Below are 20,795 nucleotides of genomic sequence, written 5' to 3'. Positions count from 1 at the left end.
ATTGCACTGGCTTGCCTCTGGTCCAGCCAATCACAAGCCGCGGCCGACATCTGATGTCCTATGAACACAAATTTGTTTCCTTAGCCGCTGCCTTGTCAGTCTATAGCGCGACGTTGTGATACTGATTGCCTATCATCAGCCCTCCCGTCTTTACATATTAATGTCTTCAATGAGTTATGGCCTGCCTACTTTTTGACTGTCAAATCACATTCACCCAAGTGCTCTGTACCTCATTTCTGGACCGTTTCAGGAGGAACTGCGTCACTATAAGGAGTGAGTGGAAAACTTGGTTTCATTTTGGCTCTAAGTTGTAATATTGATATACTGTACAGTATATATTTCCATTAGTTGTTAAGTGCCGCCATTATCCTGACCTGTTGGTGACAATGCTATTGCTGCCGCTCTCCCAGTCGGCGACGGGAGCGTTGCGGAGCAGCTTGTTCTTGCTGGTATCCAGGGGTACCAGCAGGTAGACCATAAGGCTGGCGTAGTGAATGGCCTGGCTGAACACTGTGCTCTCCTCATTCTTCACCAACTCCAGCTGCTTCTCCTTGCTCAGGCTGGGCCACGCACGCAGCTGCTCTGCTGCGAGGTCCATGGCTGTATGCTCTCCATCTCTGCTGGCTGGGAGCAGAGGAGCCTGGTCCTGGAAGAAACATGCACAGTGGGTTAGAGCAGTGGTTCTCAACCTTTTCAGGCCACGACCGGCCCAAAAGTGCAGATACCTTCTGTACACTTCAACTTTCTGTTGGTTTGTTTACTGTTGAGTGAGAAAACAATGTTGCACATTAAGTTAATCATCTGGGGACCACCCAAGAACCACTGGGTTCATCTGTGGACACCCCTCAAGAACCACTAGGTTAGAGCTGGGCATTTAACCAAATATATCCAAACTGATATTTAAAACCAATAGCCGACTTACTCTATTACGGAATAATCGAGAAGCAAGGTATTTTTTTTTCTTACAGTATATATGAAACAAATCAACACAAATGCATTCTTATCGACTAAATTGATTAGTCTGTAAACACTTAAGCACTATTTTATACTTTGTTGAACAATGGTGCCATTCAAAAATAATGCATTTGTAAATTTGCAATTTTCACAAAATATATGTTTAAATACTTTGTTCATTACGTTGTAATCATTAATTGTAATCGAAGCAAATGCAAGAGTGCAGATTAGCAAAAAACAACTCAGGACTCGCTGCCCTCCAAACACTTTTGTCTAGCTTCAGGGTTTTTAGCTCTGCAGTGTTTTTAGCTCCACTGTCGGGCCGCAGTGTGTCTATGAAGGTGGTGCGCCTCTTCCCCTTCCTGGCCGTGCCTTGGGTTCGCTCCCACAGTGTCAGTTTGCTCTGGACCAGTTCAGGATGCCTGACGCAGTGCCCAGCCAGCCTCATCTTTCTCTCTCTGACCTCGTTTATGACCCGTTTTTGATGGCGGTGCTGGCCTCTATTAGCTGTGGTGGTCTCCAGAGGACGGATGCGTGGCCTCACGTGTAACAAACATGCCCTGGCAAGTGACCAACCACCGTCCCACTGCCTTGTGGGAAAGTCTGGGAAGACAAAAGGCTATGGGAGTACCCCCTGAGAAATGGAGCTGTCAGAGCTGCAGTGGTCCCCAGAGATTTGATGAGCAAGGGGCACGTGGCAGTGGGGCGACCTGGTGTTTCCCAAGGAACCTAAGCATAGCGGTGGGGGCCAGTGGTGGGCAAGGAGGTAGGGAATGCTTCGCTGTGTTCACTTGGACCGCACGGAGGTTCCAAAAGTCGTTGAGGGGGCATATAACTCGTTAACGGCGCTGAGTCGGCTCATGCGACACGGCGACTCGCTTGCTCGGCGGTGTCTCACGGTCGCCTGAGATGGCGTGCCTCCGTCGTCATCACCGAAAACAAGCGCTACTTTCCCTTGCAGCCCCCCGCACCCCCACTGTCCCGCTTAGGGTCATTGGGAAAAACGTGGACGCTGCAGTGGGCAGTGGGCATGGCCTAGGAACTGATCAACAACCACTGCCTTTGGGAAATTGAGGAAAAAGTTTGAAATAATTTTGATACTGATTTGAAATCATATCACCCAGCCTTACAATGGGTTGGAGGACAAGGTGAACTGGACAGAGGGAGGCATATAAGCCTGGGTCTAATTGGGAGTAATTGCTGGGTCTTTACAATTACCTTGATTCTTGCAGTGATGCTCACTTTCTCCTCTGCAGCAGTAAGATACAGAGCTCGGATCTGGCTCTGGACCTCGCTGTAGAACGTGGCCTCCCAGAATTGCTGGTTGGTCCAGATGGGATGATCCTGAACACAGGTGTAGGCAAACTGGTTCACGCCAGGGGCCAATTTCTGCAAAGATAGGAGAGAAATTACACAATAAGAAAATCTGGGCAACTGGATTTGCTGAGTATCGCTTCATGAGTATCGACAGGGGTGCAGATTGCCGAAAAGGACTGGTACAATATTTGTAAGACACAACGCACGGCCACAAGCTCTAGAGTGTGGAGAGAGTTCAGCTGGAAAAACTAGATACTTTATAACTCCAAAGATCAGAGGAAAAGTCGCAGCAGAGAAACAACCATGCCGGAGACTGTGTGGAAACGTGGACGCTGACCACAAACATATATTTTGGAACTGTCCAAAAATTGACAAATATTGGGATGAAGTGTGGTCAGTAATAAAAGAGTATTGAAATATGAAATACCAAAGACAAGTGTGGTATTATATTTAGGAAACTTGACACAGAAAACACAAATGGAGACGTCATGTATCTGGTCAAGGTGCTGCTAGCAGCCAGCAAAAAAAAAAAATCAAACCTCGGTTTGAAGTGGAGCTGTGAATTTGAGCAGTTCCAGATCTATGTTTTTGATTCTATGTGTTTTAGATCTATGAATTCTATGTGTTCTAGATCTATAAATTATGTGTTCTAGTTCTATATTTTTTAGATTGATTCTATGTGTTCTAGATCTATATTTTTACATTCTATGTCTTCTAGATCTGTGTGTGTGATGGGAGTAGACAAATACTTGCTTTATGCAAATGTAGCATATTTACTATTATTTGAAATAATAACAAATACTGTCCATAATAGGCCTAACAAACATATAACTTGAGAAAATATCTGAATCTATAGGACAGATTAATAGTGAAAGGACCACCACTCATCGAGGTGCTGCATGCCTGAAGAAGGTCTATGACCAAAAGCTTGCACTTTATTTAACTGAAAATGAAGAACATGATTTTGCACACTTTTGAGTGTGCGGAGGCTCCCTTAAATCTTTCATTAGGACAGATTTAAAATAAACATTTATACTTGGCATTCAATCAATAAACCCCAGCATCCCTATTCTAAGGGGATATTCACCAAAAGTAGCAGATTTACAAGCTCACTACAAGATATTGATACATTCTAAATATTATTCTGAGGCACCCTGGACTATGAGAAAGTGATTGAGAAACCCAGCTGTTATTATGATGTAGAGACACTGTGATGAGACCTGCCGGATTTCAGCCGGATTCGGGCCAAACCTGTTTGCTATGTGGGTTCTCTGGCCGTTGTTGCATGCATTCGGTGGTCACTGTTGTGTTGGTGCGGGGGTCTGGGGAGCACTGTATAAAGGACGTAGGCTACTATGTGCTCGTGTACAAGGTGGAGTGTGTTTGTCTGGAGCTCGCCCTGTCTAAGTACAGATGTGCCGTTTCAACGCTCCGGTATTTGCTGCGCGCGACGCCGTCAGCGGTAATATTGTAGTTGTGATTGTGTTTGTCTGCTGCCCCTTTCAGTCGGAGGCAGCCCGACTGTCGGGAGGGTAATTAAATGCCCCGATTATCGTGTAGTGTACGGCCGCCTTTACTAGTCAATTTCGGCCGGGATGCGACTCATTGTGAGCTTGTAGATTTGCTAATTGCTACGTTTTCTGTGTGTTCGGTCGTTCGAGCCGTGTGTGTGTGTGTGTGTGCGTGCGAGGGTGTGTGGTAAAGTCAATTGCCACGTTCTCCTCTCCATGTGTTCGTTCGGTCGTTCGAGCCGTGGACTGATGGACTGATTACACGATCCAGAAGAATGAACCACATAGAAGTGATATGTGATGATGTAAATGTTGTACATTGTTGACCCTGTGAATGATTGTGCATGTGACAGAATAAAATGTATGTTAAAAAAAAAAAAAAAAAAAAAAAGAAAGCCCTTTTGGGAATCTTGAATCTCTGGGACAGGACTGCATTGAGTGACACTTACTGTATTAAACCAGTCTGTTAAAACCAGGAAAACAACACAGAGCTGCCAAATGTTTCAAGTGAATTCAATCATGTCTTTCCGGTCATATGTTTTCAACAAATAACCCAAATGGAGTACTTCAGGCCACTCCCTCTTTCTCTGTCTGGAAGTGTTTTGAAAGAGGAATACCATTTTTTTTCCCCAGTTTGCATTGAAGAGTAAAGCACCTGCTGTCTGCGAAAACAGCTCTCAACATGCCAGTGCTCGGCTAAAGCCATTAAAACTACTACAGTACCTACTGTACAGATTTCGGAGGTACAGTAAAGACATAAACAGCACAGAGCTAAGTGGCAACAATTTATAAATGACGAGCCATGAACACCCATCCACCACCAAGTAGCCTACAACCCTTCTGAAGTCATATATTCTATTAGGCCTTTACCCGATCGGCCATAAGATAAAAAACTGTGAGATAAAATGTCTGGACCTTGGGTTCCTACAAGCCAAAAGGGTCATCGCCCTTTCGTGGAAAAAGACAGGGAAACCTAGCATCGCTCAGTGGTTTAAGGAACTATCTTTATGCCTTCCTTTAGAAAGAATTACATACACTCTCAAAAACAAACAAGAGATATTTGAGAAAATATGGGGGAATTTTATTCAGTATGTCAAGGGAAACGATCTTTCCTATCTGATGGAGGAACCAGGAGTGGGGTAGTTGCTTTTTTTTTTTAAATTTTATTATAATTTATTTCTCTCTACGGTCATTTGGCTGGCCTTGAGGCTTATGTATTGGGATGTTGATGTGATGTATGTGCAGGGGTGAAAGTGGTTTGAAATTCTTGCCGGAACTGTCATAAATTGGCCGCGCGGCGAAGCTGCGCGGCCGAAAAAAATTGGGAGGCTCTAACCCCCCAAAACCCCTGAAATGCATAGAAAACGGCATTTTGGAACAGTTATAGGCCTACACACAATAAAAACACTACAGGTCCTACACCTGAATTAGGCAACGGCATTACACTTACTGTAACATGAAACATGATTGAAATCCTAAATGAAATATCTATAATAAGCCTCTTCATATTGTTCATATTGTTCATTGTTCCATACAGAAGGGTAAGCATCTATATATTATTATTATATTTATTATATTATTACACATATTATTATTAATATTATTATAACCAGTTAGCTCTAACCCCCCAAAACCCCTGAAATGCATAGAAAACTGCATTTTGGAACAGTTATAGGCCTACACACAATAAAAACACTACAGGTCCTACACCTGAATTAGGCAACGGCATTACACTTACTGTAACATGAAACATGATTGAAATCCTAAATGAAATATCTATAATAAGCCTCTTCATATTGTTCATATTGTTCATTGTTCCATACAGAAGGGTAAGCATCTATATATTATTATTATATTTATTATATTATTACACATATTATTATTAATATTATTATAACCAGTTATCTAAAGTAAACTAAGTACATTTACTAAAGTAGTGTATTTAAGTACAGGTTTTAAGTATAGCCTAGCCTACTTTACTGGAGTATTTCCAATACTTTTAATTCTACTCCACTACACATGCAGAATAGCATCCATGCAGGCACAGACACAGCGAGTCCTCCTAGAGATGGGATTTATGGCTCTTTGAAGTGAGCCGGATCTCTGGGATCCGTTCCTTTCAAAGAGCCGTTCAAAAGACGGCCGCTGTTCATTAGAAAGGAACGGCTCCCTACTGTGAACCGAATCCTATCGTTCATTTCAAAGAGCCGTTCAAAAGACTCGACTCGTTCGCGAACGTCCCACCTCTATTCGCTCCGTGTCAAACAAACACTGAAACGCGAACAGAAATGGATCACACTGACCTACACAAACCCACGGGAATAATTTAGAAGCACTTTATCAGAAAATATAGCCTAACTAGTAACACTTGTGTAGCCTACTGTATGTTAATCTGACTTTGGTATAGGCTATTGTTTTCTTCCTGGACGTGCGTTTGTGGAAGGTTATTTAACATGGGATTTTGACAGCTGGCTTCTCCTCGTCTTAACGGAACTCCGTTCCGGCCCCAAATGTTTTAACGGAACGGGGGTTCCGGCCGTTCCGGCTCACTTTCACCACTGTGTATGTGCTCTTTGTTTCATGATTGTTCTGTTCTACGGGTGTTTTGTTTTTTGTGTTATTTGTTGTTTGTTTTGTCTGAACTTTGATTTTATTGTATTGTATGTTTATGTACCGGTATGTTTTTTTTGTATGTCTATAAAAAAGAAAATAAAGATATTGTTTAAAAAAAATTAGGTTAGCTTCTGATTTATTTCCTCTGTCTGACACAATACACTCCCACAGTGCTTTCCATTTTGACCTTGGAGTTTGAATGATCAGCAGCAGCCAAGCTACAGTAATTACTAGAGAATGAAACCAAAACGTCTCTATTTCCCAGCAGGCCAGCACCCAGACTCTTACCAGAAGGAAGATGACTTTACCAGGGGAAATCTCGCTCTTTTGAACGACCGTCATTTCGACAAAGGAACGTCGGGAGGGTTAGCGACTCACCCCACGGAGGTTAGGTTTAGGGTAAGGGTTAGAGTTGGGTGTCGAAAAGATGACACATAGTAACAGCGAAACGCTCCCACTTTACCAAAGGGTGTCAAGCAAAGAGCAACCCACTTGTGTTGGACAGCAGAGTTGATACATCTACATTCTGTGTCATTCCTATAAGATACTAGTTCATGCCTCAACCATTATTCAGCATGTTTTTATACGATTCTGCTGTTTGTCATCGATTCTGTGGTCTCTGATATTTATTATGGCATTGATTTCTACAACTAGAGGCTAGAATTGGCTGCAGTCTGAAGGTTTTATTGAGAAATGTACGTAAAACACCTCAAACATCTGCTAAATCAACACAACTGCTATACTATACCATAATGCCACCATGAGGGACAACGTTATTTCCATCTTCTTTAGAGGGGGGGATTATAGTACTCTAGCACAACTTCCAGAAAAAACAAAGAATTCTACCAGCGGTTTCTGCAGATTGTCATGACTTTTCAAGATGTTAAGAAAGATTTTTAGATACAGTGATACCTAATAGATACATCATTGTATAACTCAATAATGACAATTATTATAGTTATTATGTCCTGAATCACAGAGAATGAACATCTAAAAAGGTGACACTCCTCTAAAGATACTCTAAACATACATATAAACGATTTGGTTTCGCGTTTGTCAAAAATGTCAGCCCTGTTTACAGTATGTGAATATTTACTTGTGAATGTTTACAGATATCATAAATCCACTGGATAAAAACATGGCTAATGTAAACGCCTGCAATCACAGCTTTCAATGAGACCACATGACCAGGTGGAGGGTAGCAGTGTATCTCTAACTTATCCTGGGTCAGACCCACACAAAGAAATAACCTCCTTTCCTGTAAACTATTACACAAATCCACTTTCTAGCCTCCAATCTAAATAGCTTTTACTGTGTAAATAGTTTGCCTCCGATGAACACAAGTACTGTTGGATCTCTGCCTTACAGTATATCAAAAAGGAATTAGGGAGTCTGACGTTAATGTTGCCTCATTTAGATAACCCATTTTCCCGACACCGACAGAAATGCTTACATTAGCTATCATCAGAGGAACATAGCGTTCCTCTGATGATACGTACATTAGTGCTCACTGACATCGGCGGATGGGAATCTAGCCACAGCAGTCTTTCTTGACAGGACAAAGACACCAACGCTTTGAAAATACGCTGTAGTGCAGCTCAAGCTGGCAGAGGTCAAGCTAATAGACTTAAGATTAGACAGGCCTAATAGACGAGACTGAATGAGGTCCAATGTAAATGGTGTAGGAGTATGAAACATGGTCATAAATAAACTCAAGACAAACAAGCAAAGGAACTGTTGTCTTTTAGATAGCAGTGTCACAGCTCTCTGTCTGAGCGCTTTGCAGCAGATGGGCTGTGCGTGTGTGCGTGTGTGCACATGTTTTTCTCCATCCTAAATAATCAGCCCGACTGATCCCGTTGTCTGCCTTGTGAGATATGTGCAGGTCAAGTTGACGGTGGTCAGCTCTCCCCGTTCTGATAATGCAGGGAGTCTGGGCTTTAGCTCAAGAGAGACTAGAAAGAGATGCACGAAAAGACAGATGGATGAGAAGAAGGATGGAAACAAACAGACGGGGGAACGAAGGGCAAGAGGAAAGGAAAGAGGGACATGAGGGAGGAGGGAGGGAGAGAAAGCCCTATCAGAGACCAGTATGAAAGTGCGACTGGCCCAGTGGAGAAGAAGAATGCAGGGGTTGAGAGAGGGAGAAAAACAAGCATTGAAACCACAAGGCGAAACAGACAAGAGTGAATGCCTTGCAAGGGTCAAAGGACTGAGGCCAGTGGGCGTCCTTCCTGGGTCATTGGTCTCAAAGATCAAAACACGGTTCCAACTGCTTTGAACAATGGCTACTCAAACTGTACAGCATCATGCATGTCATGATCTGTGTCACCAATTGATTAAGAAAGGAGAGAGAAGGACAGAGACAATTTCACATTTGTATTGAAGGGATAGCCCTATTAGCCCCTTGAGATGCAGCAACTCATTTTCGAGGAATGCCAAAATGTATGTCATCATACTAAAAAAGATGAGCACATGCGCTGCTTCTTGAACTGTATCTAAAGAGAAGAGATTCTCATCTTATGTGTCACCATGAGACAAAAAATATTATTATTTACACGTGTTGGAAACATGCATTTCTTCATGAGTCAGTGAGGAAAACTATTTGTATCATGAGAATGCAAAAAATTTCTCCTTCCAAACAATGTGTTTACAATGATCACTCCAGTAAAACAAACACGGTGTAAAAACATGTTGAACGCCGATGAATAAACAAGTCCATCATGGCATCCATATGCCATGGTTGTGTCAACGCACGACGCACAGCTGACAATAAATGTACTACAAAGCTAAGTAAACAGACAAAAGCCGAGCACTAGATGTCTCAGAGGTATACAAGGGTCACCCAGTGGATCATTTGCCTCCCCAGGACACAGCGTAAAACAGTTTGACAAGGCAAACTGTCAAATCCCTCGATGCATAAACTGTGGCAGAAGGAATGCTAACAGTGAAGTGTTTTTGGCTGTGCAAGTCATGTGGAATTACGCTTGGGCTTTTTGACTTGCTGCTGTGTCCAATTTGTGTTTTTCCCCCCGTGAAGCTGACGGACGGGAAGGCATGGATCTTTACTCCGGTGATACATTCAAATGGAGCACGATATGTCAAACACGACACGCAAGGGTACAAAAACACTGACTCAGACACCGATGACACCTGTTCCTCTCCCCCGATGAAGTCAGGGCTCACTAGATAATGAAAGCCAGATATATAGGGTATCACAACAAAATGCAAAACCTGTCTCTGTAAAAGCCACTACAAAGGTTGCATGGGATTTACATAAACTCAAGCAAGTGAGGTCAACTGACTACGGCGGTCTACTATTGCATGCAAGATCCCCTGATAAACAGTTCATAGTGATGACAACACCATCAGTTCTATATTGGCTGCATTAAGGCACGAATCTCCCACTGTCTGAAGCATTAGCATATGTCTATCATATTTGGTATTTAAAACCCCTCAAGAAAGGCCTGTGAAATAGGGAAAATAACAGATTGAATAAACAATGTGGGTCATTATAGCTCTTCAGTTTCAACATTTTCTGTCTCTCTCCAGCATCCTGTCTCTCTAGTCACGTAGATTCTGGGAGCAGGCTGGTGCACTGCATGGGTGCTTCCCACGTTCTGGATCTAAGAGACTAGGGGGCCATGGGGACGATAGCTCTGTGAGCATGAACACACTGCAGGCTTGCCAAACCCTGGCCAAGAAACCCAAACAAGGACTTGACCAATGTCTGACTCCTAAAGTACTGTTGACACTCTTACATGGGCAGTGGAGGAAAACACTATTTATCCAAAGTTTGGTATGTGACAGCCAGGGATAATGTTGTTGACTGCACATAACCACAAAATGAATCATAATAATAATAATAATTCTAATCTTGTGGATCTCGGGATCCACATGGGAACGGCATGACTCCAGTGTGGATCTCGGACTTCATGTGACGTCAGTTACAGAGAGAGAGAGGATGTTGTCATCCTGCAATATGAGGCTGGGTATCAATGTTGTTTCTGGCTCTCTAGAAGAGTGACGGCTTCCTTTCAACTGTCACGAAAATGAACAGAAATGTCTTTCAAGTAAAAAGGTCAAAAGGGTGTGTGTGTGTTGGCTTAGTTGGCTTGTATTTAGGCTACTGTGTGTAAATAGTGAAAATGTCCAGCCAAATAGAACTCTCCTAACACTTACAGGACTGCATGGGGGGGGGGGGGGGGGGGGGGAAAGACATGTGTTAGTCAATAATCCCTAAAAACCACTGGACTTTGATTAACCAAGTCTCACTAGTCCATTTTTTTTTTTATTTTTTTTATTTTATTTTTTTTTTATCCCACGATTTTGTAACCCATTTTCACCCAGTGCCAATTGCCTATGTAATCCTGGGCTCTGCTCTCCCTCTGCTGCGCCTGGGGAGACAACGGACAAACCTCGTGCTTCCTTCAATGCATGGGTAGTCCAAGTTGTTTCTTTTCACCTGACAGGGGGGATTTCCCTGGGATGGACGTAGCACATGGAAGGAACACGTTATTCCAACCAGTTCCTTTCCCCTCCATCAGGCGCCCCGGCTGGCCAGGGGGAGGCATTATTGAGACCCGGATTACTGCATGTTTTTGTGAGGGTATCAACCCTAGGAGACACAGGGAGAACATGCAAACTCCACACAGAAAGGCCCTATCGCCAAACCCCACCTAGGGTGTGGGCGCTGATGACGTGGAGGGAGAAACACGCCACCAGCGCCCACAGCGTCCCCCGGTGGGAATCGAACCCAGGACCTTCTAGCTGTGAGGCGAATCGCTAACCACTGCGCCACCATGCCCCTCACTAGTCCATTCTTAACTAAATGACTGCCAAAGACGAGATTCTCGTCATGTGGTGTTCAGTGGTTTATGATAGAGGACCGCAGTCTGTGAATGATCCGAGCAACGCCGAAGAAGAGTGCACCCGGAAATGTCATCACAACAAAAATAAGATCATATAGTTTTGTTTTATAAGATTCATAAAAATCTAAATGTCTCTGCTTTGAGTGCTTTCTGCTGCTTTTTGGCAAAAACAAGGTACTGTAGATTCAAGTCTGCAACGGATTATCGTGACCGGACCATATTTCCCACTGACTCTTTTGAGACAACCTGCAGGTGGATCATAGCGACGCATAATATTCTATGAATTTTCAAAGATACATGAAAACGCTTGGATTTGCTGGCAAGGGCAGCTACAGTGAGACAAAGTTTTAGAGTAGAAGAGTTAAGGTGGACAGTTATTGGGAAAACCTTCCAAAATACCCCCCAAATTAGACAATATGGCCAGTGTTGATTTACAAATACCCTCTTATGTAAGATGATAATAGTTTCCACAAGAAGGACAAACTGGCAAATTGCTGCAAAAACTTGAAAGAAGAAAAACAAATTTAAAGGTTCAAGTTCAATTCAATGTTTTTGGGGGGAAATTCAAAGAGCCAGTCTTCTTCTCCCCCTACGGCGTCTTCTTACTAACGGCTGGCCAAACCTCTCACAGTATCTGAGGACAGAGTTGGGTGAAAAACACACTCAGTGATCTAATGCCTCCTTTATCTGGTGCCAGGCATGCAATGACCAGCCTAATTGCACTCACAGGGGTCCAAACTCAAGACAGCATAACAATCAGTGCTGTAGGTCACGCTCGAATGCAAACGCTAATAAAAGATTGACTGGCCTCCTGGACATGGTATATAGACTGATACCAGCTGTGATATGACAATAGTTTGGTAACATAAGCTCTTGATGAGTTGATGAGAAATTGCAATCAACTTGTCCAGCCAATTATTTATTATTTTGTCTTTCTTTTTTTTAGGGCATTCTTTATTCTTTATAAGGACAGATAAAGTACAAAGAGAGATCGGAAAAGCAGGGGGGGGGGGGGTTGACATTCTAACTCGCGCCAGCTGTGAGAAGGACTTTAGCCTTACTTAGTGTATAATGTAGTATGTGCTCTTACTCTGTGATCCACCAGGGTGCCCCAGGCTGATTATTTTTAAACGTGCTTATGAATGGTTATCTTAATGCATATGCAATGCAAACGCAAACCACTCAAGATTAGAGACATGGACACTGCATAAAAAAAAGCCTAAACACTTGTGATCTAACACATACAGTACATCCAAGGTATACAGTATTTTAGATGAGTGCACATTCAAGACCTTGCATCCAATATAAGGCCTAAAATGTCCTCAAATTCACAAATGTAAAAACAAATGTGCTCAGCAGAGCAGGACCATAAGCAGAGAGTGCATAATAATAAAATATATATATAACTATTTTTCTTTTTGTCACAAATTGGGAAAATGTCCAAATAAGCTTCCCCCTTGTGGGCATTACATACGTTGTTTAAGATAGACTGGTATGCATTGTGTAACATACCATTAACATTAGGTGTATGACTAATGTATGCATGTGTCACAAGGTGAGGCCTAGGACCTTAGGTGCATGAAGTCAGCAACCAACAAGTCTGGCGTCTCACGTAGACAACAATTCCAACTATTCCTCGCGTAGACAACTATTCCCCAATCTTCGAATGATATATTGAGTCTGGAACAACACCTCCCAAAATCCGAATACGGAAGCTGGCATCTGTTCATCATTTCCGTTCACGAAAATATATTTTAAAACATCTTTAAATCTATTTTTTTTATTTTAATTTCTGCTAAGCAAGCAGCAAGCTATATATGCTTAGATGACTTTGATTTATATTAGGATAAATTGGCGAGACTAAAGATGAAACAGAAGTGGGGTAGGGAGGAGGCTTCACAATTCACATCCGCTTTATAGCTTGCTCATGATCAGAGCTTCCGTGCTCCAGACTGTATGACCGGAAGCATTTGAAAATTGTGGGAGGCAACAGTCTGGTCTTGCAGAAAATGGACAGAAACATTATATATAAGTTATATATTTTAAATAAAAAATTTGATATATATTTTTAGATCATTACACGTATTATTATAATCATTTAAATCTCGACATACTGTATACCAAATACAGTATGTCGCCGTTTCACGTTTCTAATAGTTGTTGTGGCTCAAACTGATTTCCAATTGAATTTGTGACTGTTGAAAAGGTCAATTTTTCTAACTTGATTGCGGCATGATCTCTGTACACATTGCATGATGTTTCTCAGTTGAAAATCAGTCATACATGTAACATCCATGGAACGGAATGGGGAATGAAAAGAATAGCTAAGGGTTTATTTACACCACCGTAGGCCTATGTGACATACAGTATATATGGAGGTCTCTGTCAGTCCTTGTCTCCCTGATGTAAATGCCCACATATGGTCAGGGGGGTTAGAGTTCTGAGGTTAACTCTGTATACTTTTGGCGCAATTTTTGTATATGACTAGTATGACGGGTAGTAACGTCATTCTGAAAATGTGTGCAAATCTTTCAATAAATTTATTTTTTAAGCGAACATTTTTAACTCAAACTTTGCTTCTTATCTGGGGGGTCCTTCACATGAATAGGTTTGAGCACCACGGACATAGAAACATAGGTTTTTCAAAATAAATAAATAATGAAATATTCAAAGAAATGTTCAAGATTTTTCAAAAATAGCAGATCTACAAACTCGCGTGTATATCTGCAGGGCGGGTCAACCACTCAACCAAAAAAAAAAAAAAAGATCTTCCCTCCTATTCTGTCAGAGTATGTCACTCCCTTTCTCCTCCCGATCTTGTGCTTATTTTATCAATTATGCACAGCTGCATCTATTATATAATATTATATATTATCTGATATATCCAGCTGTATTTCAACTTTATCTTTGAATGTATCAAGTGATGTTGTAGTACAGGACACTCGGTCGAGTATTAGGACGCTCACTGTATAATTCATTCCTTCTGAGCAAAACCGAAGATGTAGGCATATTACCTGGTGCTGCATATGGTTCTGTTGCGTCACTACATTGCCTAAATGCGCTCTCTCTCTTTTTGTGAGTGGGTTGGGCTTCCGTGGCGGGAGAACCTGACCCGTCCCGCACATCACTGATGGACAGTATCTTCCATCTTTCTTCTATCTCTAACTCTCTGTCACTCTAATTTAGCAATGGTACGACTATGCTGTGTTGTCCAGCGCATGCCATAACTGTTCTCATGATGGAAAACAGCTTGATAATGGAATGAGGAGAACAAAAAGTACATGACTAGTTGCCCGAATGAGTAAACAACAATATGGTAAACAGATACACTGACGAGAGAACGAATAGCTCTTCTTACAGATGAATACATTTAATTATGAATCTGTTGAAACTCACCTTCTATGTACAAATAATTATGTGCAGTACATTCAGATTTTCACAGTGCTTTCTAAGCTAAAACACCTGCTGTTTCTGCACTGTAGAACAGTAGGCCTGTGAAAAACCTGCTGTGTGTTAGCTACATTATAAATAAAACGGTCAACTTTACACAATATATATATATATATTTTTTTTTTCTTTCATGGTTTGACTTATTATAGCAAATGTACCTACTAAATGTGAAGGTTACATCTTGAAATACAGTACATTGAACTTTACACACAAATAAAGAGATAAAGAATTTGATTAATCCTGCATAATTTATTATGACAACACAGGGTTACAACATATAAATAATACAGTCCACAGCATAAGGGCATTTATGTAAAAAGCATAGTTTAACTGAGGGTTTCATAACACTGGGGGAGCCCAATGGAGACTGAAGTCATGTCAGTGACAGACAGACTGTCAGCCACAGTTCATTGCTTTGACTTCTTTCTGTGTTGCCTGAGGTGTAGAAGGTACCGGCAGGATGACAGGAACATTTCAGAAGGTTTGCCTGGAAAACAAAAACAATTTAATTGATTAGTTATGTAGCTTTGCAGCCACATAACAACGGCAACTGGACTACATAAGCCGCTGTAATGGCATTAGCATGAACCGGCAACCACATAACAGTTGCATGTTTGGATTATAACTTACCAGTGTGAAATACTGTGAACAAACACGCCAGAGACCCACGCCTTGCACGTCTCTTTGTTAACTCCAACATCTGATCTTCATGGTTTTGATTCCAAGATGTGAAGGTGAAAATGTCGGCTGAAAAGGTTGTGAGACAGGGTGGCAGACAGACTTCTTCTTTTTTTTCTAACAAACCCATAGAACCACAGTGTCAGGCGTGACGTACAGACAGAGATATGCGGACAAGATGTACCTACGGTCGCAACGTACATTTCCCTGAGAGGGTTGCTGTGGGGTCTTGCTGTGGCTCCCATTATTGCTTTAAAAGGAAAAAATATATATATATATATTCTTGACTTATTTGCACTGACTTTGGTCACTTTCTTTCAGGCCCTGCACTATTGGGTTGTGTTGGTTGTACTGTGTATTATTGCGGTGTTGATATGGCGGTGCGATACTTGTGTTGCATGACTGCATTGACTAGCAGTGACTGTTATGTGCACTCTATTGTTTGGCACTGTTTGCTAAGTTATGCTTGAGAATAGCTTTTTGTGTGTGTGTGTGTGTGACGTGTCACTTATGAGCGTTGAATGTTTTGTGGTCACTTTATGTATATGTCACGGTTTTTTTGAGTCTCAGAGAATTAGAGAAACGGAGCGCTTGCCGTGCCGCACAGGGCGGAACAAGCGGTCGCCACAACAACGTCCTCCAGGCGGAGCCACTCGATTGTCCACGACATTGCAAGCGGCGCGAAGGCCAGCGGACCTTGGTCCTGCTCTTCGCCCCCGAGCGCCGGCCGCGCGAGTTACGAAGCCGTGGTGAATGCAATCGTTATATTTATGCCCAGGCCGTAAGGCCTGGGCAAGCCCACGATAAACGCCCTGTCCAAGTGACTACAATGGAGCTAATGGCTAAGCTAGGCTAGGCTAGGCTAGGCTAGGCTAGGCTAGTAAATAAAGAAAGAGATTCGCAAACGAGTGACGTCAGCGCCTTCACTATTGAATGGCTGCGTCGCCATCTGGTGGTGATTAGTGTGTGGTGAACTACAAAACGAGCGCTCTTACCACAGTCTCCCTGAGTTACCCAAAATGACTGTAACATATATATTCTTCATCTCTTTTTGCAATAGCTTTCGACACTTTATGTTTTATTTATCTTTTTTTTGCGCTTGCTCTTTGGGCTGTATACTACAGTACTCTTTTTCTTTTTCTTTTTCTTACTTCTCTGTAACTTGTAACCTTAACTGCTGTGCTGCCTCTGGGCAACTGAATTCCCCCTGTGGGATAATAAAGGTATCTATCTATCTAAGTTAGATGCCCAGCCATCGCTATGTCGTACCAAGTGACATTGGTTTACAACACAGTATTCCATTCACAGTCAGCATGACGTACACCATGTGGGTGTAGTTGCAGTGGGAATTCTATATTTGGTAATGTCTGAGTCATAGTGAACTCTATGTATTGATCCTGCTGCTACCCTGAACAGGGCTCCCTTGTAAAACATATCTTTTATTTCAGTGGGACTCACCTGTATAAATAAAGGTCAAATTAAAAAGATAAGTCATCCTGAACTCTATATATGGTTATGTCTGAGTCATAGTGAACTATACAGTATATGGTTATTATTGCGACCGAAGGTCACAGTATAACATGAGAAATGTCGTAGCTTGTCCGTCAGTACAGGAAGTGAGCTTGTCCATCTTTCAGTCAGTACAGGAAGTGATGTCACGTGACATCAGCTCATCAAAAATCTAACCCTGGATATTCATACTGTCACTGTGACATCACAGATGATATCACAGTGACAGTCCATATATGGGTATCCCTTTTATGCCCATATATGAAGATCCCTGATGTCATCCCAATCCCATTATCAATATCAATCCCAGACCGAAAACGTTAATATTAAGTCCATATATGTATATGGATATATATTAATAAAGGATTAAATAAATAAAATGTCCATAATACAGTATGGGCATTCCCAGATGATGGCCCTGGTACAAGTAGAATGTGCCACACATCTGCATTAACAAGCAGACATTTAATTAAGACATCATTCACATAATTAACTCATTTTCACTGTGGGTGGGCATAAACATAAAACAACAAATACACACACAAGAGGATAGGGGGTGGGGCAAGGAAAATACAACTTCAGAGGACGTTGCGTCAGCCTATCCCATGTGAACTAGATGGGTCACATGGTGGTGGCAGAAGCCTGGCCAGGTCCCTGTCCAGTCGAGGTATGCTATCAGTACCCAACACAAACCAATGTGGACAGTTGTGTCTGCACCCATAGCAACAAGAAAGCTGTGGGGACATATTTGCGGTGAAGGCTGCAGCAACACTGACTCGATCATGCGGGTTGGAAACCACAGACCACAGCAGGTCCTCCAAACTTTGCTGTGAGGTCCAGTTCTTTTCTTTTTTTTTACGTGGCCCAGACGGCTGCTTGTATCCAGGTTCAACCAGGGCCAAAGCTTTGTGCCTGCCTCCTATCCGCGGAATTGCTGTCGCCTCCGAGACTTTCGCTGGCGTATGCATTGACACATGTTATTAACCTCTGCGCCGTCTGTCCTCAGAGGACATATTGTACTAGCAGGGTTGTTTGGGGTAGGAAGGGGTCTGTGTGGAACAGAGCGGCCCACAAAAAGACTTGAGGATGCATCCCACAGACAAGTGATCGGATAGAACTGGGTCTCTAACACATAAGGCTGCTATTATAAAACACCCGTCTTTAAGTGTCAGGGTGAATTGTCACACCATTGCTTAGAAAATAGAAACGCAGAGGCAAAGAGAGAGGGAGAGAAGGGGGGAGAGAGGGAGAGAGACCCCCCCTCCCCCCCCCCCCCCCCAACGCCAGTGCTTACTCATGGGGCAATTGTTGGGTCTCTGTAAGAGTATGGTCTTGACCTGCACTGTAAAGTGTCAGGAGAACTGTTGTTGTGAATGTTGTGAATTGGTGCTATATAAATAAAACTGAATTGACTTGAAATTCCTTACCCGGTAAAAGGCTGTGGTCAGGGGCAGCAGTGCAGAAGCCACAGTGAACTCTTCTGAGCTGGAACAGTCCTGCAGGCACAACAGGTGGATGTGAACACTTAAGCCACATTTCAAAAATTGCTAAAATAGCTTCTCTTCAGATCTAGTAGATCTCACATTTTCGCCTAAAATGAGTAATGACATAGCCACCATAGGGACACCAGGTTCAAAGCAGGGGTGTAGTTGATTTAAAATGTAGTTGATTTAAAATGAATCAAACACGGACCTGAAAGTTCCTATGATTGGCCGCTAGTTGGCACCAGAAGCAACATGTTCTCCATAGGATTCCATTCATTTCCCCCGAACTTTTACATTTGATTTTCTTACATTAATAAACATTGTCATAAATACTTTGTGGTTCCTGTCGCTAGTTTAAAGCCTTGTTTCAATCACCATGATTTGCGTTTTGTGAAAATATGGTCCTATTTATGTTATATTTGATGTTATAGCAGGGTATGCTGTAGGAGGGGCTTGTGATCATAGGCGTGTGATGATTCTTCTTCGTGTGCTTTATTTTCAGCAAGCTCAAGACAATGTCCCACGTATCCCTGCGGTTGCATGTGACCGTTGGCAGCCAATAGCATTCCTTTGGTACTATTAAAACAATGATGGCGGCACCCATACAACGGCCAAAAAAGCTTCATTTGCGCAGCACAGAAACAAATGGCTTTCCACTGTCCATATTTTTTTACAGTCTATGGTTCAAAGTGGATAAGACACATGTTGTAGAGTGTAGCTGTAGACCTTCGAATGGTGGCCCACAAAAAAATGTCTACTCACTCTTGCTACACAGCAAAATCCTCAGTGTTAATTCAACTAAAAAAAATGTAACCGCAAGGGTCCATTTTCACACTGTGAGCACAAAAGGTTCAACTGGAGACCTAATTGTGTCACTGCTGTCAGTCTAAAGGAAACAAAGTATTATTATTATTATTATAATGGCTATTGTATCTATTTTTAAAATGTTTTGGGGTGTGTGTGTGTGTGTGTGTGGGGGGGGGGCATTCAATTGACACTGTTAGCAGCAGATGAGCATTATGAGAGATGTTGAATATGGACAATTCAATGGGGAGCATTCAATACAACTTCAGTAAACATAAACTTCCTGTTACATAAAGACGGTTTGCTCTGTTTAACATCAAGACTTGTCATGTCCTATTGGACCTTGCCATAATCATTCAAGTCTCCTCCACACCACTGTTAGTACATATGCTTTCAATAGACTTATATAATCCCTCCCCTGACATAGTTGTCCGAATGTTCCCGTTTTGAATTTATTGGAAAGTTTACATCTTGAACCAGATTACCATACTGTACACTGAAGAGAACAAACCTTTTCCCCTGACAAATAACTATAATATGGCCTGATTTACAACGTAATCTGCTTCAACTAGCAACTTTCACTTTTAAAAGATGACAAATAAGAGGAAATGATTACACATCAAGAAACTGTAGGGTTGAACACAGCAAGTTCACAAAAAACGGTCCTAAACACTTATATTAAGGAAAATCATAGTAGTTACATAAAGTCCCACCTTTTTGCTTAACAAATGCTGTGTCCATTGTGAAGCAGACAACAGACTATCTGAAAAAACTAATTGAACAGTCTAGTATTTAATTGACACAATATTTCAAAGGGACTTTGAATTTGAGATTTTTTCTTTTTAGGCCTAATAGCTGAGCGGCATCTAATTGCTGAATTGCATCTAGGCTAATTGTCCATTAAGAACCTTGGAGCAGGGGACATGGGTCCTGACGGAGATCACAGAGAACTATGAGAATAGGACAAAAGGACCTGATTTGGACCCAGAAGTACTTCATACACAGGAAATTGGTACTTAACTCTCGTAAGCTTTGTTGGGATTTATTTGTTGAACTCTGTAAATGAGAATGGCTGCCGGAAACCTGATTTAAGACCATGTCAAAATAACAGTGCTGATCCTGATCTGGTGGCGCGCCTCATAACCCCCAGGGGGACCCCATTGCCAGGGAAGATAAATCACACAAACGCATGCGTGCACGCGCACATAACGTTCCTCATTTTCATATTAAGTTAATGTCATGTTTTGCTCAAAAGGGCAACTAACAGATTATCTGAGTCTTCAATTTTGGCGGGAGAGATGGGGAAAGGATCGTGACAGGAATGCTGTACTTCCCCATCAGTGGTTGGCTGGGGGGCCTCCCCTGTTCCCCCATCCCTCAAAAAACGCAGGAATGCACAGAGAGCAGCAAATGCAAAACACACGTTCCTCCGTTACACATGAAAGCCTGGCCCCCCATGGACAGAGCGGCATACTTTCTGTTTTATTTTTCTTGTCTCCAGCGCTTTTACAGTTATTTGGGTTGTGGTAAAATGTCCCTGCTTGTAGCGGCATCAACGCATTGTTTACCGGCATCCTTTACAATGCCGCAGGAGTTCATGTAAC

At 42.2% G+C, this 20,795-nt stretch overlaps 1 protein-coding gene across 2 annotated transcripts in view; it reads right to left on the bottom strand.

Annotated features, from left to right (window-relative positions):
- The window catches only part of sbf2 (SET binding factor 2), a 156,444-nt gene that overhangs the window by 42,165 nt on the left and 93,484 nt on the right, over positions 1 to 20,795 (bottom strand). For both annotated transcript variants that reach the window (XM_080730700.1, XM_080730699.1), the window contains exons 17-19: positions 18,331 to 18,399; positions 2,173 to 2,343; positions 375 to 646 (exon numbers count right to left, since the gene is read on the bottom strand). In XM_080730700.1, coding sequence (XP_080586826.1) covers positions 375 to 646; positions 2,173 to 2,343; positions 18,331 to 18,399 — 512 coding nt within the window. The remainder of the gene's footprint in view (positions 1 to 374; positions 647 to 2,172; positions 2,344 to 18,330; positions 18,400 to 20,795) is intronic.

This window comes from Nannobrachium achirus (genome assembly GCF_963921795.1).
Source record: "Nannobrachium achirus genome assembly, chromosome: 7".
Classification (NCBI taxonomy): Eukaryota; Metazoa; Chordata; class Actinopteri; order Myctophiformes; family Myctophidae; genus Nannobrachium; species Nannobrachium achirus.
Note: the sequence above shows the minus strand (reverse complement) of the source record. Positions and strands in the feature narration are given on the sequence as shown.